Source organism: Magnolia sinica, chromosome 4, assembly GCF_029962835.1.
Source record: "Magnolia sinica isolate HGM2019 chromosome 4, MsV1, whole genome shotgun sequence".
NCBI classification, from domain to species: Eukaryota; Viridiplantae; Streptophyta; class Magnoliopsida; order Magnoliales; family Magnoliaceae; genus Magnolia; species Magnolia sinica.
Genome location: NC_080576.1, coordinates 28,512,684 through 28,537,565, shown reverse-complemented (window position 1 = coordinate 28,537,565; position 24,882 = coordinate 28,512,684). Strand labels below are relative to the sequence as shown.

Sequence of the window (24,882 nt, the reverse complement as noted above, 5' to 3'; positions counted from 1 at the left end):
CACCCTCATAGGCTCATACATGCCTTCAATGAAGGCTCATTCACTTACCAAAGATAGGAGCTTTGATAATAGTAATAGGCCTAACATGATTGTTAAAGCCAGCCCCAAATAGTTGAGACAAAGCTACAATAATGTGATCACGGCAAGATGATGCTGTTCTATCAAAAGCTATGCTTCACAAACATATAGTTGCAGCATGCATGGTGATAGTGAAACTATAAAGGCATAAAATAATAATAGGAGTTGGCACTAACCCTAATAAACTAGCGATCTTTTTTCTTATGGTTGACAAAGAAACCACTACATGCTCTTGCATATATTCCAAACAAAGCAACAAGATTGTGAAAAGAAAATGAACATGGTAAAATCAGTTATACCAGGGATCTAAGCAAGAGGGAAACGGAAATGAGAAAGAGACAAAGCATGTGTATCTACACTGAGATAGCAGGCAAATAGTTAGATGCCACATGGTAGAGGTGTCTAGCGTGTGGGTAGGCATTTCCCTTAGGGGATACGCTACCCCTTTCATTAAGGGTTGGCTGCTCTAAATTGATAGGTAATGTGGGAGAAAGGCAAATGCAGCTAGGAAAGAAAGAAGGTCAGACTAAAATCTTCGTTCATGTGCACTCCAACTCTAAGTTAGCAAAAGTTCTATTTGAACTCCATAGATTTCATTTGGGGGGGGGGGGGTGGTTTGCAAACTGAATTAAAGTGTTTTTTTTTTTTTTTTGCTTTTCAACATATTACTCCATCTTGCCATAATATTGTCATCGATGACTCAAACCCCATGCACACCGCACGACATAAGCAGACCCTCGAGATCGAGAAGGGTAGTCCCATCATCCACCCTCTACAAACTTGACACATATTTAACTATGCATGCAGTCCATCTTGTTATTCAACTTTACTTCATAGAATCAATGGAACTCAAGCACATGTAATTTCTACTAATCATAGTTCCACACCATCATATTTATGATTCTATATTTGATAGTGATATGTGAATTAGTCTACTTAGATTTTCTTTTTCTTTTTTTTAAAATGATTTGCTAGCAAAAAATTCACTAAAATCTTAGGGGTCATTTGGATGGTGGTAAATGGTTTACGTTGTAAATGATTTACTAGTAAATCACTAAAAGGCTGTAAATGATTTACAGCCTGTCTGTTTGGCTTTAAGTTGTAAATGATTTACTAGTAAATCATTTACAGTGTTTGGATAGCCTGTAACTGGTAAATGAAATCTGTTTTATAGGCTTTCATTCAAAAAAATAGAGCCGTTGCCATCTCCTAATTTACTAGTAAATGAAAACTCACCTTTTTGCTGGTAAATGAGAAGGGGGCTTTGCTAGTAAATCATTTACAAGTAGTAAATGATTTACTAGCAAATTAGAGCATCCAAACACAAGTAGTAAATGATTTTCTAGTAAATCATTTACTACTTGCCCCATTTACCACCATCCAAACAACCTTTTAGTATAAATTGGCATTTGGCACAGTTAACAACTTCATTTAGCTACAAAACCATTCTCTGCTGCCGTTTCCTTCAATCTCTATCATTGTAATGCAAGCAAATGATTAAATCACACTTATTGTGTCTTTCCATTAACATGAACAAATATTTACTTTCTAAGCAAACACCAATTGAAATAAAAGCAACCTCAAACTCTCACTAAATTCCCAAAGATTTCCACATTGGATTCCCTATACAAGCGTTTGATTGGCCAAAGACACTCAAAATGAAGAAGATAACAAAATTATGCAGAGGTAGAAACAGAGGTTCTTAAAAAAGGAAAAAAGGAAACCCTCTGGGCCAAAGAAGTGTACCTCTGATCCTCAATCCAAATCTTCTTGCCTTGTCTCCGACCCCAAATCCCGATTCCTTCGATCACCTGAATTCGGATTCGTCTCCCCTTCATTATTGTTACCATTCCCACTGTTGCTTGTCTCTGCTGGCGATCCAAAAGCCCTGAAGGGCCATGGCAATGAGATCCTAAATCTCCGCTCCGCAGTCTGAGCAGCCGGAGAATTCCCCTGTGACTCGCCAGCCCCACCAGAATCTGCCGCTGCTGGATTCACTGGGGCCTGCGTCCCTTGAATCTGCTGCTCATAGTCCAGATCATCCGTCGGGAGCTCATACCGGCATACAGGGCAAGAATTGTGCAGAGCAAGCCACGGGAGGATGCAGTCCGAATGGTAGTTGTGCTTACACGGCATCTGCTTTGCCACCGAACCGAGCTCAAACGTGTCCTTGCAGACGGCACACTGCGATGAGTCGGACGCCAGCAGGTCGTCTGAGACTTTGATATCAGGGAGCGACTGGATGGAAGACTTTGATGCAGGCGGGGTGCCGTAACGGTTGGGATCGTTCTCAGCAAGATGCTGGATGAGCTGCTCTAAGCCAGGCCCGATGAAGTAGTCGCCGAGGTTGGCAGGGAGTCGGAACGGGGAATCACCACTTGAATTCTCGAGAACGAATTGGATGTTGGCACCGCCAGACATGAGGTTCTGGAGGTAGTTCTGGAGGAAGAGGAAAGGGTTGAAGACTTCGGGATCGATGGCAGTGGCCGAAGAGGACGGAGATTGGTGGTGGGGGCCACCTAAGAGGACGGATAGATCGGACTGGGATTGAAGATCGAGGGCGGGGTTGGAGGAGGAAAACAGGAAAGGAAATGGAGAAGGGAAGGGGGGAAGATTGTCTGAGGAGGAGGAGGAGAGGAAGACATTAGGGTTAGGGTTTGTGGGGGGTTCGTATTCTTCGAGGAAGCCACCGTTGCAAATAGGGCAGACAAGATCGGAGGAAGGTAATGGAGTTATGGAGACAGGGCGATTGCAGTGATGGCAGAAGTAGGGCTGGGGGCCGGTGGGGACGGCTGCTGGTGGTGGGCCGGAGGACATCTCTAACGAGGAGGATGGACGATTGGGGGAGGGAGAGAGAGAGATGTTGGGAGGCGGTCTAAACGATGGGATGAAAGAACTTCTGCGGTTGAGAGAGAGGAAGAGGTAGTGTTCCGAGTCTCCTGCGTCAAGGAAAAACAAACGACCCCAGGGATGTAGGGCCCGCTTATGGGATCTCGCGCCAGCCCACACGTGCCAGTACAGAACCGTGTCGGATATCGACGCGGTTTGGCTAGTGACCCGAACACTAGCTAGCCAGCTAGCTGGTGTCAAAGCACTGTGGGCCCAAACACGATGTATGTGTTTTATCCACACCGTCCATTAATTTTTCCAACTAATTTTAAGAGTTTTATTTTATAATTGATGTAGATACAAATATCAGGTGGACACATCATAGGAAATAGCAGGAATTGAACGCTTGCCGTTAAAAACATTCAGAGACTACATAAGTTTTGAATCAAGCTTATATTTGTGTTTTCCCATGACCCACGTATGTGTAATCCTATTAATACTTTGGATGGCAAATAAACATTACAGTGGGTCCTAAGAGGTTTTTAATACTTGACTATCAATCAATACTGTTTTCCTGTGGTGTGGTGCACGTGTGATTTTGATCTCTCTCAACTTTTTTATTTCATTCAATAAATTAAGCTGAAAAAATTGATGAACGGTGTGGATAAGACACATATATTATGGTGGGGCCAGAAAATCTTGGCATCAGCCAACTGGGCAAGTACGCATTTAGCTCGTGTACCGGTAACATACATCTAGCTTACGTAGGGCCCGTTTGGCCTGCCGGATTGGAAGGGATTGGATGGTATTGGAAGGGATTGGAAGTTAAATCCTGGGATTGGCCGGGCGTGCCAAACAGACTGGGTGATCTGATCCCAAGATATAGCGATCCCAGAAATCTTAAGACAATCCACTGACAACACCATCATTACCTTTAAATCCCATTGAATCCACCCTATTCCGTTCAAATTTGCCTGGACGTGTTTGGTTCAAAGGATTGGAAGGGATGGGAAGGTTTAATCCCGGGATTGGCTGGGCGTGCCAAACAGACTCAATATAGCAATCCAGGATATAGCAATCCTATGGATCTTAAGATAATCCACTAACAACACCATCATTAATCCATGCCATCCACCCTAATACCATTCAATCCCTTCCATTCCACCCGGCCAAACGGACCCTTAGCTGAATTGCGAATGGCACGAAACATCATGCCACCAGCCTGGTCGGTGGTCGGTGCTCCATAAGCCCGAAACAGTGGTCGGTGCTCAAATTTGAAGCATATTTAGATATCAAGTAGACAATACCACGCGAACCAGTCGTGATTGAACATTAAAATTTATCATAGCCATGACAATTTTGAATCTAAGCTGAAATTTACTTATTCTCTTAATCCAAGTCTATTTAACCTTACCAATAGGTTGGATGGGAAATAAGCGTTATAGTGGCCTAAAGGTCACCTTAGAAAGTTTTTAATGGTGAGTGTTGAATCGGCATTGTTTTTTAAGGTATGGTTGACCTGAGATTTGAATCTATTTCATTTTTGTGCTAAGGCATAAATGATCTAATAACATGTAGATATACATTAAATACGTTAAGGTGGGCCCCATGGAGTCTGCTTACCAATGTCGTGTGCTGATTAAGAGTAATTTTGGTGCATTTTTTCAGTGGGGCCACTTTGATGTGTGTATTGTATATCAACACTGTCCATCCATTTTACCAGCTTTGTAGGGTATGAGCCCCAAAAATGAGGTACAATCAAATCTCAGTAGACTACATTAAAGGAAATAGTAGCGATTGATCATTAAAAATTTCTTACGGCTGCAAAAGATTCCAATCAAGCTCATATTTTAATTTTTCCTTAATTGGATCATGTGTGACTGGTTGGATGGCAAATAACATTAAGGTGAACCCTGTGAAGTTTTTAATGTTGCACATTTAATCACCACTGTTTCTTATAATGTGATCCACTTGAGATTTAGATGTGCTTTATTTTTTGAGTCATACTTTAAAATAATTTTTTTAAGAATAGAAGGACGGCATGCATATACAAGACGTGCATCAAGGTTGGGCCCACAATCAGCAACTCACCGGCCTCTGTATACGAGGATCGAATCCGCACCCATTTTTGTGAGAGGTTGCTGATGCTAACCTTGCTTGTCATTGCCCACGTGTGACTCCACCAACTGTTTATTTTATGGGCCCACTGTGAGGGAGCAGATTCGGTGAGGCTGGTCAATCAAGCCCTGATGTGATTGGATTTGGTTGGGCTGGTTTCAAATATGAGACGGCTTTAGTGGTTCCCTTGCCCCCACGACGATCATATGTGTTTTATATCCATGTTATCCATCAATGTTGTTTGATCCAAATCTTAGAGTGGACCATAGCATAGGAAACAATGGTAATTGAATACTTGGCATTTAAAGCTTTTGGGGGGCCACTAGAATATTTACACGCTATCCAACTTGTTGATAAAGTTATAAAACTCTTAGGACCACAAATACTAAATGTATTATCCACGCTGTCCATTCATCTTGACAAATCATTTTAAGCCACGGCTTGTAGAGAATGTGGATTGAGGGCTAAGTAAATTACACCAAAGGAAGCAATATGGAAAACAAACATCATCATGGGCTTGAAAAAGTTTTCAATAATAGAAATTCAATCCCCACTGCTTTCTATAGTTTGGTCCACTAGAGCCTTTAATTAACTCCTTAAAATGATCAATAAAAATCAATGGACGGTATGAATAATACATATAGATTAAGGTGGGCACCATAGATCCCTGAGCGGGTGTTTGGCACATGGGTTTAAATGAAATTAGGTGGGAGTGGGTTTTTAAGATCCCATGGATGATTGCGATGTCTAGTTTGAGACTCAAGTAAGGTATGGGTTGTGAATCCCTTTCTTGGAATTAGTGCCGGAGCAAGGGCTTCTTCTATCTTACTTTGGGTTTCGTGTGGCTAGTAGTCGGTGTCATGTGGACCCCACTATGATGTATGTGTTTTATCCTTGTTGTCCATCCATTTTGAAATATAATTTTAGGGCTTAATCCCAAAATTGAGCTAGATATAAATCTCAAGTGGACCACACCATGGGAAAGCAGTAGTGATTGAATTACACCATTAAAAACCTCCTAGGGCCAACCGTGTGGTCCACTAGAGATTTGGATCAAACTCATTTTTGGGCTCATACCATAAAATAACATAGAAGAATGGGTGAATGGCATGGATGAAACACATACATTATGATAGGGCTCACAGAGCACCAACCAGTAATGGCAAGATGAGTAGCCAATCTTTTTCCCAAGCATGAGGTGGGATGGCCTCAAAACCATGAGATTAGATGACAATCACTAACACAGTGTAATTATTATATTTTGATAATTTCATTCCACTTAAACCTATCTAATCCCATGCTCCAAACACCCTCTGATTGGACGGTCAGCTAGGCCCCTGTACCCAATCCACGCCCGACCGATAGGCGGAAATGGATCGGCTACTCCCTGCTAGTGGTCTGCGTTCTACAGGCCCCACTATAAGGTGTGACTTTTATCCATGTCGTTCATCCACTTTCAAAGATCATTTTAGAGTTTCATCCCAAAAACGAGAGGGATATAAATCTCAGGTGGACCACGTCACAGGAAAACAATAGTGATTGAATATCCACCATTAAAATCCTCCTAAAGCCCACTGTACTATTTATTTGACATTCAGTCTGTTAATTAGGTCATACAGGCCTAGATGAAGGGAAAAAACAAAGAACAGATTGATCCAAAACTTTTATGGCCCCCAAAAAGTTTTCAATGATCGACATTCAATCAACATTGTTTCATGTAATGTGGTCCACTTGAGATTGGGATATATCTCGTTTTTGGGCTATTACCACAAAATAATTTAGGAAAATAGATGGACGGCATGGATGAAACGCATACATCATGGTGGAGCCCACATAGCACCGACCACTAGCCATTGGCTAGTGGCAGGGGGAGTAGCCGATCCGCTCTCCCAATCGACTAGGAAATGGTTTCCCAGTTGTCACCTACTAAGCTGGGGAATAGATAGCCCACATGGGATTAATGATTCGCTTGATGAAGTGGAAATTTTGAGACAAGACTCATGTGATGGTTGGCTACGTACGTTTACCATGTGGCGGTGACTTTTCAACCGTACACGTGGCATAGTTGCACGAAAATTTTGACCAACCAAATCAAGCTGAATCTCTGGTGATGCGAGGCATAATCATAAGTTGCATTTAACTGTATTAATCATTTGATTTTGCCCTTGAATTAACCACTCACTGTTGTATTTTTAACCATCCATTTGAAAGCTATTATGGTTATGCCTCGCATCACCAGATTAATAAAAAATAAAAATAAACCATCCATTTGAAAGCTATTACTAAGATGGTTAGGATTGCTATATCAGTATGATTTAAAACACGATCTATGCAGACTGTATCCCACACAGTTTGCATGGTAGATTGCATCCTACCCGGGCAGGGATCTGTGGGGCCCACTGTGATGTAAGTGTTTTATCCACGCTGTTCATCGCTTTTCTCAGGTCATTTTAATATATGATTCTAAAAATGAAGCAGGTCCACAGCTCCAGTGGCCCACAGCAAAGGAAGCTGCAGTGATAATGACACCCGCCGTTGAAACCTTTCTAAGGGCCACCGTGATGTTCTTTTACCATCCAACCTATTCATAAGGTCACGTAGACGTGGATGGAATGAAAAAACAAATATCAGCTTGATCCGAAACTTCTCCTGCTCCCAAGAAGTTTTTAATGGTGGACGTTAAATCCGCACTCTGTGGTTCACTTAAGCCCTATACCTGCCTCATTTTTTCCGAGAAAAACAATGAACGGCGTGGATAAAACACTTACATCAAGGTGGACCCCACGGAGCCCTGCAGACGGAGGGGGTAGGACGCAATCCGGTCCTGTCGAGGCATATTTTGGTCACAGGCAAATTAATGGTTCGGATCTTCATATATGTCCCACATGTACATCTAATGAATGGAGTAACATATTGTCGTGTTTCCTGATTTCCCTGAAGCTGTCAACAGGTCAAGACAGACGTGGATTAGGAACTTTCTTTCTTCCATGTCATGTTAGGACATAGATTAAAAAATGACGTAAATTCAAAACTCAAGTGAGCCACGCAATAGGAAAATATTGGTAAGTAAATGACTAAGGTTGAAAACTTTGGATCCACCGCGGTGTTTATATGCCATCCAAATCATTCGTAAGCTGAAAATAATAAATGTTTTAATAGTAAATGTTTGATTCAAAACTTATGCAGCCCCACAAATGTTTTAAAAGTGGGTGTCCAATACTTATGTCATATAGCATACTTGAGTTTTGAATTTGCGTCATTTTTCAGCCCATATCCTTAATATAATATGGAAAACGGTTGAGAGGGTTTCTTACAAACATCATATTGGGCCTCACCATCGGACCGAATGATACCGGAAGATCTTTCTCTCCCCTACATATGTGCGGGACCCACCATGTGGAACCAATGTAAATAATAGATATGCACGTGATATAATACAATGTCATGCTTTTACACCCAACAATATTGGGTCCACGTGGAAAACGTGGACAAAAAGTTCCATGAAGTTGGGTGGATGACATGGTGTAATTGTGGAGATATGCAGGTCTAAATAGGTAAAATCGCATAGTGGCATTTTTGACTGGTCCATTGATCCAAACCGTCCATCCTCCCGTTGCTATTTTCAGTGGAATGTGCTCTAATAGGAACGGTAAAAGGATGATCCTGACCAATGATTTGTGGAGATGAACGTGAGCCACTGAACGTTTTTCTTTTTAATGGTCCATATAACGGCTATAAATATGGACTATCAGAATATTTTTTTAGAATAGGATTCTTGTTAGGGCACATCTGGGGTTGTCCATGGAACATGGATGATTCAGATAATCGGACCATCTCTTCTTGTGGGCCACAATGAAGCAAACAGTGGCAAATCGTGGATTTGGTGAGGATTGAAATTTTTTACTGATAGGGTCATGGTCCAATCATCTGGACCATTGATATAATGGATTCCAAGTGCATCCAATGGCTTGCCTTTCGGTTGAAACTAAGGCTCATAGGGTTGAACACTGGTCGCGTATGGGATCCCGCGAGTAGAGCTGGGCAAGGGACATCTCGACTAGCTTGACTGCCTCGTTCGGACTCACTCGTTTAGACCTGACTCAATTCGAGCCGAATGGGTGAGTCGGTCCGAACCAAGCAGACTTCGCCCAATCCAAACTCAAACCGAGTTGAGTCCAAGTTACCCAGTAACTCAACCCAAACTTGTTCCGGTCAGACTCGACTTGATCCGAAACCTAACTCAACTCATACTGAGTATATAAATAAAAAAAATAAATTATAATTTCTAAGTATCTCAAACCCGACCCCGACCTGATTTCAAACTCTCTTCCTCTCTCCCTACCTCTTCCAAGCTCGGTAGCAACCTACCACCATCACCACCCTCTCTCTCTCTCTCTCTCTCTCTCTCTCCTCTTCCAAGCCCGACAGCCACCCACCACCATCACCACCTTCCTCTCTCTCTCTCTCTCTCTCTCTCTCTCTCTCTCTCTCTCCTCTCCACTTCCTCCCTCCCTCCCTCATCTCTCGATCCAATTCGGTGCCAACTCGACCCAACTTGGTACTTTTGACCAGGTCAAACTCGGTCTAGATTAGTCCGGGCCAGACCCAATCTCAGATTGGGCCAGGCATGCTGAACTCAGTACCGAGTTGGGTCGAGTTCGGGCCAGGCCTATTTCAAAGACCGGATCGAGTTGGGTTAGGCCTAACTCGGTCTGACTCAACTCGATTACCAGCTCTACCCACGAGCTTGAGCGAGTTGAATACAACTCGAGTTGAATACAACTCATCCGAGTCAACTCGAACTCCGTCGATTCTGATCGGGTTCATCAATTTAGCCCCACAATTCAGCATTGAAAGTATGTCTAACTCGACTCTACTCAAACGAGTCCCAAACCCGATGGGCTGTGTCTGGATTGGGACCTTTGCTCATATGTGCTGGTACATGGCTTAAAGACTGTATTTGCTTCATTTTTGGGACCATATACTAAAATAAGCTGTAAAAATACATGGACGGCATGGATATACAATAAACACATCAGGGTGGTCCCTATGGTCAAATTCTCACCCACAAGCTGCACGAGCTCCTCCTGTTCGTAAAACATCCAAGCCATGCAGAATGTGGGCCCATCTTGAATACTTTAAATCAGACCCCACTGTGAATCCATATGTGCCAGCATGTCTCGTTTGCAATGTATAGAAGCAAAATAGGTGTGCCCCACCACTAAGATCGTCTGGTCCAAATGATTGCTAGTTTTGACTGTTAATTATCTACCATTGTTGGATCCCACCCCAGGCAGAGCATGTAGTAGAGGAAATACTATAGTCTGAACCCATTCCTGTACCACATGCCGGAGCAACCCATGATCTAGATAACCTTGGCTCGTTGGGAATATCCTCCCCAAAGACCCCACCTTCAGCAAACGGCTGGATAATAACCGATGAGGGTCCCCTCCAATCTTTTCTGACATGGAAAGTGACATGCACTACAAGAAAAAATGGCTTTTGCCTCAGTTCAAAACAATGGCTAAAATGGTTAAAAACTGAGGCTAAAGCCTTTAGCCTGAGTTTTGCCTCAATTATTCAAACTAAGGTTGGAAACGCCGTGGCTAAAGGCTTTAGCCTCAATTTTAGCAAGTGAGGCTAAAAAGACTTCTATAGCCTCGGTTCTTCAAGTGAAGCTAAAAGGGTTGCCTTGAAATGAGACTAAATCATGTTTTTAGCCTCAGTTGCCTCCAACCAAAGCTAAATATATTTTTAACCTCGGCTCTAAACAAGTAAGGCTAAAGCCTTTGGCGTGGGGTTGCAGCCTCAATTTGAGTAATTGAGGCAAAACTGAAGCTAAATATGGATTTAGCCTCTATTGGCATCAACTGAGGCTAAATCCAATTTTTAACCTTAGTTCTTAATAACCGAGGCTAAATTTAGTTTTTTGCCTCTAATGATATCATAATCAATCAATGATTAAACCTGTGCATGCTTCACCCATTTAACATTCATCAAGACAAAATAATCAGCACAATACCAATGAAATAGTTAATGGTCTATTTAATGTTTTCAAAACAGACTGCAAATGCACATGAATGCCGTTTTCCATGCTACAAATGTTTATAGCAATACAACCTTCCACGCAGCCACATAGCCTTATATTGCCAAACAGGCAAAACCGTACATCAGCTGGGACTGAAAGTAGCTGCAGCATCTCCTCAGCAAATCACAGCCATAAAACAGAAGATGAGACCAGCCGGCGATAAGGCATGCATGCTTTGATGCTCTTCGACCACAATAGAAGCCTCTGCTGATTCTTTAAACTTCAGCATTCCAACTGCCAGAGCAAACATCAAACAACATGCCATCCAAACACCAACGCAAACAACAAATAACACCTTTTTTCTTGCAACCAACCAGAATCATTATTGGGCAACCAAACACGTGCAACCTGTGGTTCATCCTGCGGGGCAAAAAACCCATCTTATGCACTGCTGAATTCTTGTAGCTTCCCTTGAACACAGTAACAATAAAATGACAGACAAAAGATTCATGGCAAGAGAAGAATCGGTTTAGTTAGTGAATTATATTCCAACAGAGAAGCACAACGCACTTGCATGAATACAATATCTGTTAACCAGTTTATTTATGTATTTGTGGGAACTTAGTGCCGAACTATTAAACAACCCTAACTACAAAAGCATCTGAAGAATTTTCAACAACTATCATTTCTCAAAATCCTCAAAAAATAGTAGAATTTCTACTCTTATTATATAAGGAAGAGACTTTTAAATGGCTGTATCTGCCTGGAAATCTTCTATGAAGGTCAAGTCGTAACATCCCCAGCAAATTATGCAAATTATTAAGAAGGAAAAAAAAAGGGGCCGGGGGAGGTTGTGAGAAATGAAGTTCCATACAAAGTACCAATCAAAGCTTTCTATATTAAGATATTATACAAAGTGCATCTTAATGTGTTTGAGTTTCAGTGTACTTAGACTGCACTTGGATGCACTTAGACTGCACGTGCTTTATCCATACCGTCCATCCATTTTGATAGGCCATTTCAACGCATTAGCCCAAAAATGAGGCAAACTTCTTTATATATATATATATATATATAAGGTCAACTGAAAAAAATCTCACTGACGTTTTCTTTCAAATTTCAACAGAAATTATAAATTTACTTTAAAATATACAAAGGCATTCAAACAATTGATCAAGTGCATGATTCTTTATGCAATCATTGTATATGTATTCCAACCATAAACTAGTGGTTTTGGAAATAAAACCATCTTTACCGAATCTTTTTCAATTTTAGATGGTTTTTCCAAAGATGTCTTGTCAATGTGACTTCAGGTAATGCATCATCTAGATCATTGAACATGCAACAACATGGGTCCCCATCCAACAATAAATGCATCTATACTGGGCTATTCTAAACCTTAAGAATTACTTCAGAGAGTAAAGATTTCAAGGCAAACACATGAAATGATCCCAAAATCTGGTTGTTGATGGACATGATCCCAAAATCAGACTGGCTTTGGTGGATTTTGTGGAGTAAGACTGTCAAATTTAGGATCACAACCAGCCCATGATGGTCAGTCCTATCAAAGCAATTTCAGATTATGTGCCCATCAAACATGCAACAATGAGGATACCATCAAAATATACATATATAAACCATACAGTAAATACATGTGAAAAAAAAAAAAAAAAAACACAACATATAAAAGTGACCATGCCAAATACACATATATGATCCTCAATTTTGCATGAGTGAACCCATGTTGTGCAACCAGAATGCCAGATTTCTACTACTTGGACTTCTGAGAATAGATTCCATAGTTGGGAGCATTGAAACTATTTTGGAATAACAAACTCTCAAAATTCCAGAGTTGCAAGAAGATATAAAAACGATTGAATGGAAGAGAAAAAGAAAAGTTAATGAATGAGGGATCTAGCAACACATGCTTAGATCATAGGCAAAAGATGCCACAAAGGAAATTCTCTATTAACTTGAGTGTAATTTTTCCTCCTCTTTTTATTTTTTATTTTATTGTCTTTCAAACAACCTTGAACCAACTCAAGTCAACTCCAGATGACCAAGTCATGCACCCTTAGAAAATGAGGTCCAAATGAGATTACCTAGTCACATGTAATCCCAACATGGGGTCCAAATGAGGAAAGGATCTGAAAAACAAGGAAAATGATCCTAAGCATCTGAATAATAGCATGGAAAATGGACAGTCAAGACTGAGCAGAGAAACAAAAAAAGGTCTAATCATCATTTTGAAACATCTATTAGATAGATCCCAATTTGTATTGCTTATAATTCCAAAGTAGCACTTTGGTTTGGTTGTTCTAACCATGTGATCCATTGCTAGTAAACAGTGGATGGTGGTAACAAATTGGTCCCATTCAAAGGGTGAAGATCTACTGATCAACATGATTCTTGAATCATGACTTGCTCCCAATGGTACTATTGAATGAACTGTCCCAATTGTGATAGGGCATCCTACATGGCATCCAAACACACATCAAAGCCGTTATAAAAGAGAAATGACGAGAAAAAATAACACCAGTTCATGGAGTCAGCAAAATGGGACAGCTTTCATTTTACGCAGCCATAAGCAATCAAAATGGGGCAAACCCTACAGCATTACCCACAACACAATACAATGATTAAGTGAGATGAACTAAAGAAGAACACTGCATGAGTAATGGAAAATCAGCAGCTCTATATAGGAAAGAAAACGCAATATTCTATTAACATACAGAACAAATTTGCAGTCCAACACACTTCTTACAAAGTACTAATAGATGAAAGTTGTATAATGAATGAAAGAATATCATGATGGTTACCCCAGGAAGCTGGCCAGCCAACACACCAAGAAAACTGGTGGTGCCCACGACTGTGAAAAGAAAAGCTACCTGCATCACTGAAAGATATCAAATTTATGGATGGTAGTTTAAAAACAACCCCTGTGGAGGAGTGGAGCACACAGACCAGGTGCCTCATCTAATGAAGACTTAGACATACAACTGATGCTATGATGCTACAACTTCAATTATCACAGCAAGGCATATATGTTGTGAGCAGAAATGTAACTGGAAGAAGTAAATATTCTAAAACAATGCACAAGATATCCAAATCATGGTTCAAAATATAAGCTGACGCATCATATTTTAAAACTGGCATGATGCATTATATATATATATATAACAGACCCATTCCATGATTAAATCAGTCATAATTCATGATGCATTTTTTTAAATGGATCTCCAATCCACAATTAAATCAATCAAAATTCACACTGAGACAGGTTACATGTAGCTCTTGTTGGCCGATATGTAACGGTTTGGAAGCCAGATGATAAGTGATCTGATAGTGATACTAGAACCATGATCCCAAATAACATTAAATATTTATTCCAGCCAGATATTAAACTGAAGAAATGAGTTTTGAATACTAAACAGATAGATGTGATTTGTTTATGTATATGCGAGTTTGTGAATGTAGTTACTGTTTGAGCAGTACTTGCCCAAAACTTCACACTGTAATGCAGGACTGACCATACAGCGTGATACATATGGTTGAGAACTCCATTTTTTAGCCCAACCAACTTGGCTCAGCTGATTAAGTGTCTCTTTGACGGCATCACTATCTTTCTGCAACAAAACATTTTTGTCACACTAATGTTCTTTTGAGTATTGTCTTCCATAAACTTGCATCATATTTTCAAAGGCTTACCTTGATAAAACAGCACTATATGTATGCATTAGAAAAAGCCAGTAGGGGCAAGAACCATTCTCCAAATTACAGTCCTCAATTGGTCAGAAACATGAAATAAAAATGACCAAAGAACAATGTAACCACAAAAAATAAAATAAAAATTGGAGAAAAGGAGGGGAAGCTCACCTGATTGAAAGTTAAAACCCTTCCTCTGTCCTCAAATAATGCAAACTGCAAATCAGAGTACCTGCTTCAAACGAATAACCAAATTGAGAAAAAATCAAAAAGGAAGGCGCCATGTATCATCATCTCAAAACAAAAATCAAAAAGCAAAGCTTCAGACAATTGGATCCGAAAGCAAAACAGATCCATCAACAAGAATCGGATCAAAATCCAATGAAATCTATCAAAATCGAGAGATGAGCTGGATTCAAATTAAAATAGATCAAGCACCAAAAATTGAGAAAAATAATAAAATAAAATAAACCCTAAGTGGAAAAAATTAGAAAAAAGCTCAGTCTTTTAAGGATCTAATGATTGGAGAGAGAGAGAGAGAGAGAGAGAGAGAGAGAGAGAGAGAGAGAGAGAGAGAGAGAGAGACCGTGGATCTAATGATCTGGCGATTTCAAGGGTTCGGAGGATATGGTAGAGCCAGACGTGGATTTTGCAGGCTTCCTCTAGAGATCGAAAGCTCATGGAAGAGATGGAGAGGCATTTCCTTTGGAGATGCAAATCTCGAAGAAGAGAAGATGGAGAGCTGATCAGAAGCGGATTGGCTGGTGTACCACACACCAGCTATATAAGAGGCGACATCTGGTAGGGGCATTTGCTCGAACACTTGGAAGGCATTCTCAGATAGGATTTTGGTGGGGTTTTGAGATTGAATGAACAGAGGGGATCTTCCCTCCAAAAAAAGGGGGCTTGGATTTTCCAGAAACATACCGTTTTCTTGACGATCCGAAGGAGCAGATGGACTGCAAAAAAGGGTTTTTCTTCGAACTTTGAGGATTGGAGATGGAAATCCAACAGTTCTCCAAGCTTCTCCTCTAATCTCTCCACAGCAGATGAATCGGAAGAGCTTTTTAGGGTTTTTCTTTTAATTCACTGCCCTCCTCTCTCTCTCTCTCACATCGGAGCATTACAATAGTGCAATAGAGGGCTAGACTACAGTATGTTGTGAGGGGTTTTACACAATGCACAGCCCGAGGATATTTACAGTTTGCTCGGGATCTTTAGTTCATCCAACAGGGGCCCATTTTGAATGATCCACAGCATTGGTGCTGTGTGAACTGATATGGATTAATCACTTAATCTAAAAAATTTATTATAAAAATTATTCTCATTGAAATTATATATAACAATATGAATGGTTAAAAAAGAAAATTGCTACTACAGCCAACGGGTTAGATTTTAATAAAAATGGCTGAAGAAACAATTGGACAGTATTTTACATTTTGAGGAATTTTTAGGGAAGTGGGGCATCTACAGCGCAGACTTTTGGCCTCAGTTTCTCACCAACTGAGGCAAAAAGGCAGACTTTTGGCCTCAGTTTCTCACCAACCAAGGCAAAAGGGCAGACTTTTAGCCTCGGTTCCCACCAACTGAGGCAAAAGGGCAAACTTTTGGCCTCATTTCCCCACCAACTGAGGCAAAAGGGCAGACTTTTGGCCTCAATTCCCCACCAACCGAGGCAAAAGGGAAGACTTTTGGCCTCAGTTCCCCACCAACCGAGGCAAAAGGGAAGACTTTCGGCCTCGGTTCCCCACCAACCGAAGCAAAAGGGCAGACTTCTAGCCTCGGTTTCTCACCAACTGAGGCAAAAGGGCAGACTTCTATCCTCGGTTCCCCCTAACTGAGGCAAAAGGGCAAACTTTTGGCCTCAGTTCTCCACCAACTGAGGTAAAAGGGCAGACTTTTTGCCTCAGTTTCTCACCAACTGAGGGAAAAGGGCAGACTTTTGGCCTCAGTTTCTCACCAAATGAGGCAAAAGGGAAGACTTTTGGCCTCAGTTCCCCACCAACCGAGGCAAAAGGGCAGACTTTTGGCCTTAGTTTCTCACCAACCGAGGCAAAAGGGCAGACTTTTGGACTTAGTTTCTCACCAACCGAGGCAAAAGGGCAGACTTTTGGCCTCAATTTCTCACCAACTGAGGCAAAATAATAAACTTTTAGCCTCAGTTCCTTTGCAACCGAGGCTAAAAGGTAGACTTTTTGCCTCGGTTCCTATGCAACTGAGGCTAAAAAGTAGACTTTTAGCCTCGGTTCCTATGCAACTGAGGCTAAAAAGTAGACTTTTCGCCTCGGTTCCTATGCAACTGAGGCTAAAAAGTAGACTTTTGGCCTCAGTTCCTTAGCAACTGAGGCGAAAAATGAACTTTTAGCCTCAGTTCCTTAGCAACTGAAGCTAAAAAACACATTTAGCCTCCATTTTTTCAACTGAGGCTAAAAAATTGTGGCTAAAGGCCTATTTTCTTGTAGTGTGTGCACCGCAGGTGGAGAGAGGAAGGGACAGAAAAAGGGTGGGAAAGGATGTCCAATGTGGGAAAGGAATGGAGAGAAGTGGGTAAAATCCAGGTTGATTGCTTGCTGTGTTGGTTCTAAAATAGAGAGAGAGTAGAAAATCCAAAATAATAAACTAGAAATAACAAAAGAAGAATTTGCAATGGAGGAAAAATGGTGGAATCGAACAGAGAGAAGAATTTGCTACCACGGGACTCTTCCATAAAACTAATTTGGATGGGAAAAAACCTTTTGCTCCTGACGTTATATATATAGCAGAGATAAGCAACAAGCATGTGAAAGTAGCAAGAGGCGTGTCCATACTTGCGTTGATGCCGGAGCTCTTTTGCATGACTGGTGAATCACTCTTGCCAATCACAAGAAAGAGGATAAATTGCAAGAGATCTTACACAGGTTTGGTGAGGTGATTAGTTTCACATCTCTATCTTACACAAATTGCAACTTAGCAAACAAAAGATGGATTTTCCAAGCATGCTTCTGTTGCTTGTGGTGATTAAGATCCTCCCATGTCATTCTGTCCTGTTACAATAATGCATTATCATGATGATTTGTCATTCAGTCCTGTTACAATAATGCACTATCATGATTTGTAGCATTCGTGAAAGTCCCCAACCTGTTGATCTCTCTATCTACACTAGAGGTATCGCACCTGTGATGCACATTGAGCAAGGAGGGGATAGAGAAAGAAAAGGGCCTGGAGGGGAGGAGGAAAATGAGAGGCAGAAGGAAAGATGGGGGTTACACAAGTGCATTGAGAGGGGGAAGGGGAATGGATAGCAGGCAACTCATTCTCACTGTTTCTCTTGTTGTGGCCCCTTAACTGCGCAATCCATTTAATTTTTGAGCTGACATCCTAACCTAAGGCTATGCAATCAATGTATGAAGAAGATATCAGTGGGCAACTTATTCTCACGGTTTCCCTTGTTGTGGCCCACTCAACCTGCCCAATCCAACTAACTTTTGGGCTGACATCCTAACATGAGGCTATGCAATAAATGTACCAAGTAGATGTCACATAGTAATTAAACCCCATAGGATTTGTTGCACATAGAGGAACGTACGCCAACAGCCAACCATACCCTATCACTTGGTATTTACAAGTACACCAGTCCTAGAACTATCACCATTGCCATACCATATTCACTCCTGAAACATGGACTTACCAAAGTATCCCTCTTTCTCGAGGTGGTATGCATGGTAGCTTTAGGTTGTAGGTGAACATAACTCTATTTAAAACACATACATACACATATATACTATTATTAATGCAAGGGAGTATGGCACATGCGACACACGAGGAGAGAGAGAGGGAGAGGGGGATGAGAGAAGAGAGGGTGAGGGTTACATGTAGAGAGTGCGGGCTACTCACAAGAAGTGAGAGGGTTGGAGCACTGTTTTAAATATCGATGATATCGGCCGATATACCCCATGATATATCTTGTATCCCACCAGTGTGATATGAAACACACAAGCAGTGCGATATATCCCACACGTTCGATCTAGTGAGCATTTTTGAATTTTGATGCTCTTATTTTCTATAAATCATGTTAAATTAGTGTCAGATTGTTACAAATTCATGATTTTTCATGTTCTGCATGAAAAATCATGGATCGGGACCTTCGATTTCGAGATTTGGAGGAGATGGGCCGAGTTGCGAAAAATTGAAAAAAAAAATCAAAATTTCCCAATTTCTCGCAAATCGTTTGCAATCTTTGTGTTCAAACATCACATCAAACATGTTTGTAACCTAATCTAGTGATTCTTCTTTTGCTTTTGAATGTATTGCTTGTGTTTCCACTCGTCTTCTTACATTTATAAATAATATGAATAGACATTGAATATACTTGCGTCAATTCAGTTAGACAATGCATAGATTAGGATCCCATACAAAGAAAACCTATTATATGTACTTGTTTTTTGTAATATTTTGATTTATAAGTGTGTATTGATGTCTTTTTTAATAATCACCAAAGTTATGTTGAAAAATTCAACCAATTTCCTAATGTTTCCCCATGTTTCCAACAACAGCGATACATTACACGATACAACTGATATATCTCATGCGATAACCGATACGTATCCGCATCCCAAGAATGCGATACGTACTGCAATACCGATATTTCGAACACTGGGTTGGAGCAGGCTAAGAGAGTGGAGGAGAGAGGCTACGGGCTACATGCAGAGGGAGGGGGTTGTAAAATGTTTCCAAATCACAAATTAGCCACAAGAGATGGGAAAACTTCACTGAAAGGAGACTCACCACACCAAGTATCCTCCCAAAATCAGATACCTTCTTGAATAGCTTGGCAGAAACAATGTATTTGGTACGGAGAAGTGCATGGAAAGAAATGTGATCGATATTGTTGAGATTTATCCTATAATCTTTTACTTCAATGTTAATACTAGCAACTTACCAAAGGTAAAAGAAATATCAATACTAATTACTGATAAATAAAGTAAGGACTTCAATCCTTCTCATCATCTTTTTGCTCCCAAAAGGAAATTAAGGTTGCAATACTCTCCTCTTCCTTCTTTCTAGAACAGGACAGTCAAATACAATATCATTCTTCACGAGTAACATCCTTGCCAAGGCATTTCTATTTGCTCCTCCAATGTGGATCAGGCAATCAGATCAATTCAGTGAGCAACTCCTTACTACCAATTTTTCAAAGGGCTACCAGCCATTACTGCTACGCATGGAGCAATGGCACGGTGCTTTCACAATCTACCATTTTCCCTTCACAACCCCCACAAAGTGCAAGGTCATCACATTTACAGACATCCAGTTCTCTATATTGAAACCATGAGCAGTACATAACCATTTCTTCTCTTGTTGTGTCGTCACCTTCCCGAAATAACAAGTGTTTCTTTCATTTCTTCCATTGTCCTTAGCTTATGCAAGCACATGCACACACTAGTAGTAGTACATTAGTACTAGAGAGAGAACAGCGACATGCATGTGTACACATACAGTATTATTAGAAAGAGGAGTAAGACAACGTACACCCATGACCCTGATTGATTTGCTAATACTTATTTTCCATTATGTGAATTGGATGTACAATGTACAATTTCAATTCCCAAAATGGAAAGTAGTTCTAAGAAAATCAATCAAGGTGGTGTAGATATCAATTCCCAAAGAGCGAATGAAATAATTCATTCTTTTTTTCAAAAAGACACAATCCCAGTGCTTAGTGTTGCAGATTTAGAACAGGAGCAAAATGGGTTTAAGAAAAAATCATGGTGAGATATATGACAAACAAGTACAAATGCAGTCAGTATATTGTTATTTCTTTATCTCTGTCATTCAACAAACCCTCCAAAAAGAAGTACAAATGCAGTATAGTTTATCAAGTTCAAAATGTAAACAAGAATAATAGGATAGAAGTACAAGCAGTTCCTAATCTCGATAGATTATGAATTTATAGTGTGTGCGCAAAAAAAAAGAAGAAGACCTGAATATGGATTTTCGATGAGAAGAATCAAGTTTGCTTGACAGGCTCCAGGATCCGAAAGAATGCTTTTGCTCCAGAAAGGTAGGTCGCCGAATTAATTAGGTTCCACTGCTGCTTATACAGCTTCACGAGAATACACAGCCTGTTTACATATGGGCATCTCAATCTCCTGGAACGTAATTACATTTGCCATGCGGTCAAGCTTGGTAAAGATAAGTGGTTCATGGTACATGTTCAACAGTCCTCCAAACTGCCAATTATCTGGGCAAAAATAATGTCACAGGGAAATTCGTGAAATTACAACCACAGTTTAGGCAGAGTGGAATAAGGGGATGATCAATGCCACTGGAAAGCCTTGAACACCACTACATTTAAGCAATCGTCTCTCTGCTGTCTATCCGGCCTTGATTTAAGAATAGATATGTTATCAAAAGAAGAGCCAAATTCCCTTCTGAAATTGAAACGTAGTAGCAGACTCTAGGCCATCAGAAGGAATGGCGCAAATACAGGAACAATAAATTGGCATAGCTTTATGCTATTCTTCAAGCATAAATTAACTCAGTTCATCCAGTCCCTCAGCCAATATGTTGCTAACTTTATCATGCAAACCAGCATCCTCAAATGGTAACCCATCCATTCCTTCTCTGTCAGCATTTCCAATCAGCAAACCATGAGTAATGGTATCTGGGACCCACCCTTTTTCCAGCATACAGTCCAAGAACTTACAAGCCTCACTTTTATGGCCCTCTTTCCAAAGGCCATTGACAACCAAGTTGTAGATTGAGGGACTAAGAACTTCAGATGGAATTTTGTTTAAACTATCCGTCACCATGTGCACTTGAGAATGGTTTGCCAAAGAAGACAGTAGCTTGCTTAGTGTTTCCGAATCAAGAACAAAACCGTCACTGACCATTTGATCAAACAAGAGGGCAGCATCTTTTATCCTGTTCTGTGCACACAATCCATGTATTAGGATGGAGTACACTGTTGCATCTAAAGTACACCCCTCTACCAACATTTGGGACAGCAGCACTAATATGTCCTTGGATCTGTTCAACTTGCACAGAGCAAGCATAATCGTAGTGTATGTTACTGGATTTGAGGAAGTCCTGCTACTAAATGCAAAAGATCGTAGCTTGATAGCTTCATCCACCTTTCCCATCAAACAAATCCACTCAATCAGTAGATTGAATGACAAAGTACTGAGACTGCATCCTTTACCAGACATATACTGAAAGACCTCGGCAGCCTCTTGAATCTTCTCCGTGTGGCAAAGACCATCAATCAGTTCCGCATAAGTTGCTGAATCCAAACACCATTCTTTGAGACGAACCAGACGAAAGAGATCAACAGCGTTCGCATGTTTGCAGATTTTACAGTGGCCAATGATAAGAGCAGAATGGGTGGCATCATCAGGCATATAAGAACAAACAATCATCCTATTGAGAACTTCAAAACATTTACCAATATGCCCCTCTTCACCAAGTCTTCTAATCAGGATATTCCAGGAAAGATTATCACACATACCCATCTCAACCATCTTCCAGAGAAATCCATTTGCCTCAAAAAATCTCCCTGCAGCACAGTAACCTTCAAGCAAGCTATTGTATGCGGCAGTCTCGAAAACAGACTTCTCATCCAAAAACATCATAGCTTCACTGAATTTCCCCAACTTACAAAACCCATTCACGATATCCACATACATATTAGCCGATGGCATTAGACCAGTATCTATCATCTCGGAAAGAAGATTAACTCCGTCATCCAACCATAGATTTTCGCAAAAACACCCAATCAAAGCACTGTACACAGACAAGTCAGGCAAAAGATCCGAACCTCTCATCATTCTAAACAATCTGAGTCCCTCATCCAATCTATTAACTCTACAAAACAAAGGTATGAAATTATTACAAAAATCATGATCCAGTGTACATCCGGCCTCAAACATCTCATCCAATATCTTAGTCAATATATCTACTCTATTCTGCATGCAAATACCGCCGATGACTAGCTCAAAGGTCCTGCTGTTAGGACTACAGCCCTTTTTCTTCATTCTACGGAACTGCTCCAATGCAGCATCAATCCGACCAGTCCCACACAAGGCTTCTATTAGAAAGTTCAAGGTATCTACACTAGGAAAAATACCCGCTTTCACCATCTCCTTGTAAACAAACACAACAGACTGAAAATCACCCCTTTCTTTGACAAGTGTACTCAATAGAACATTGCAAGTCGAGATTGAAGGCCTGTATTTTGCCAAACTCATAATCTCAAACACCAGCAAAGCTTCTTGAACTTTACCATTCTGGCAAAAAGATTCGATCAACAAGACGCAAGATTCATCTGTACCCAGGCAAGCGGCCTTCATCATCTTGTGCACAAAAAGCTCCATTTCCTGGAGATTCCCAGCAAGACCCAGCTTCAAAATCATGCGGGAGTATGCATCGGCGGTCTGACAAAACCTGTTTTGTACAGAAGCCCATTTGAAGATCTTAACAGCCGAGTCCAAATCATTTGTGGAATCCAAAACGGTGATAAGCCGATCCGGATGGACATTTTTCTTCAGGAAACGGATGGTGGCTTCGAATTCGGCGGAAACTGGGGGGTTTTGATCGGCTTCTGGGACATTTTGTGTGTGGGCGGCACATGAAATCGAAGAAAAGAATGAATTTAGAGAGACCCATTTGTGAAGTTGCTTGGAAATAAGGAAAGGTGGAAGCTTTAAGGCCATTCGCCGCTCTTAAACAGCATTGTATTTCTCTCTATCTATGAAGGTGAAAAGCGGAAAAACATATGAAAGAGGAAGAGACGGAAGGGGAGCTTCTGACCTGAGCGAGAGATGTTAGGCCTTATCTAGGAATCGGATGGAGACCCTAGCAACTCCTAAAACCCTAAACCCTAATTACCCGAGAAACCTAAACCCGAATGCGATGACTGATACTGCTGGCGCAAAATCAAGCTAGAGAAACCCTAAAAAGGCAAGATTGGATCCATTCTCGAGTTGAATCGACGAAAGAGAGGACGAATGTTGAGCTAACAGTCTGAAAAATACAAATCCGACAACAAAAACAACATCTTGGAATGGGGAAAACAGGGAGAAATTGAATCTAGAGACGAAATTTCGATATTCAGATTGAAATTCGAATCGAAATGGAGAGATTGTATTTGCAAGGATTATTACCTGTGATTGCGTGGGATGAGAATTGGATTGAAACCCTACCAGCTCCCTCTCCTCATCGACCTGCATTTCCATTAATTTACGTTGGTATTTTTCGTACACGAGTTTCGTGCTACGGGAGCTGAATTGCGTACAGAGTAACTCTATGGGCCCCACCATGATGTACTTTACGTTGGTATTTTTCGTACACGAGTTTCGTGCTACGGAAGCTGAATTGCGTACTGAGTAAACTCCATGGCCCCCACCATGATGTATATGTCTCATCCACGCCATCCATCCGTTTTAAAAGCTCGTTTTAGGTTACAAACCCAAAATTGAAATATATTCAAATCTCAAGTGGACCACACCGCATGAAGCAGTGTGACATGAATGCCTACAGTTGGAAATTTCGTAGGGGCCACGGAAGTTTCGTACCAAGATGATATTTGTGCTTTTTCATCCATGTCCTTGTGACCTTATGATCAGGCTGGATGACAGATAAATATCACCGTGGGCCTAGGAAGGTATCAACGGTGGTGGACGTCATTATTCCCACCGTTTCGTGTGATGTCGTCCCCTGAGCTTTGGGTATGCTTTAGTCATGGGCCGATGTCATAAGGGCGTGTTTGGACAGGCGTCTAATGCTGGAGTAGTGTGGAGTAAGTAGGATAGGGTTCTCAAATCACATCCCGTCCGTATGCAGGTCTATTTGGGCAGTAACAGATTGAAGACGGATGACAAATTTTGCTAGCTTCGGGAGACTTTCTACTGGATTGCGAAATCCTGCAGAGGTGAAATCGCTGGATTTGTATCCCTTCTCAATCCTATCCCATGCCCGTCCGCACTCCATCGTACGAACTGCGGGATGAGTTTTCACAGGGTGGTGATTTGGCGGGAGAGATGGTAGAGGGAGGGTTTTGTTTTGGCGCAAAATCGGGTAATAGGAACCACCATCACGTCGCGATGACCGTTTTCATTGACCAGGCGCTACCATCGCGAGCTGACGGT

General features: G+C 41.1%; 2 protein-coding genes across 25 annotated transcripts in view; both read right to left on the bottom strand.

Annotated features, from left to right (window-relative positions):
• Positions 1-3,021, bottom strand: part of LOC131242905 (E3 ubiquitin-protein ligase RING1-like) — a 32,812-nt gene extending 29,791 nt beyond the window's left edge. The window contains exon 1 of one of the 2 annotated variants that reach the window (XM_058241889.1): positions 1,825-3,021. In XM_058241889.1, the coding sequence (XP_058097872.1) occupies positions 1,834-2,895 (1,062 nt within the window). In that variant the 5' untranslated portion in view covers positions 2,896-3,021 and the 3' untranslated portion in view covers positions 1,825-1,833. The remainder of the gene's footprint in view (positions 1-1,824) is intronic. The other variant, XM_058241888.1, reaches the window with a different exon arrangement.
• Positions 3,022-11,044: 8,023 nt separating this feature from the next.
• Positions 11,045-23,994, bottom strand: LOC131242903 (pentatricopeptide repeat-containing protein At1g63330-like). 23 transcript variants are annotated; one of them, XM_058241881.1, is made up of 7 exons: positions 20,718-23,991; positions 14,930-14,990; positions 13,873-13,949; positions 13,377-13,661; positions 13,156-13,200; positions 11,428-11,473; positions 11,045-11,347 (listed from the first exon to the last, which is right to left on the bottom strand). In XM_058241881.1, exon 1 carries the CDS (start codon positions 23,446-23,448, stop codon positions 21,271-21,273), a length of 2,178 nt encoding a protein of 725 aa, XP_058097864.1. In that variant the 5' UTR covers positions 23,449-23,991; the 3' UTR covers positions 11,045-11,347; positions 11,428-11,473; positions 13,156-13,200; positions 13,377-13,661; positions 13,873-13,949; positions 14,930-14,990; positions 20,718-21,270. The 23 variants fall into 23 exon arrangements, with proteins under 23 accessions (XP_058097864.1, XP_058097863.1, XP_058097856.1 ...); XM_058241880.1 differs by having other exon boundaries at positions 13,156-13,661; XM_058241873.1 differs by having other exon boundaries at positions 11,045-11,473.
• Positions 23,995-24,882: the final 888 nt, after the last annotated feature.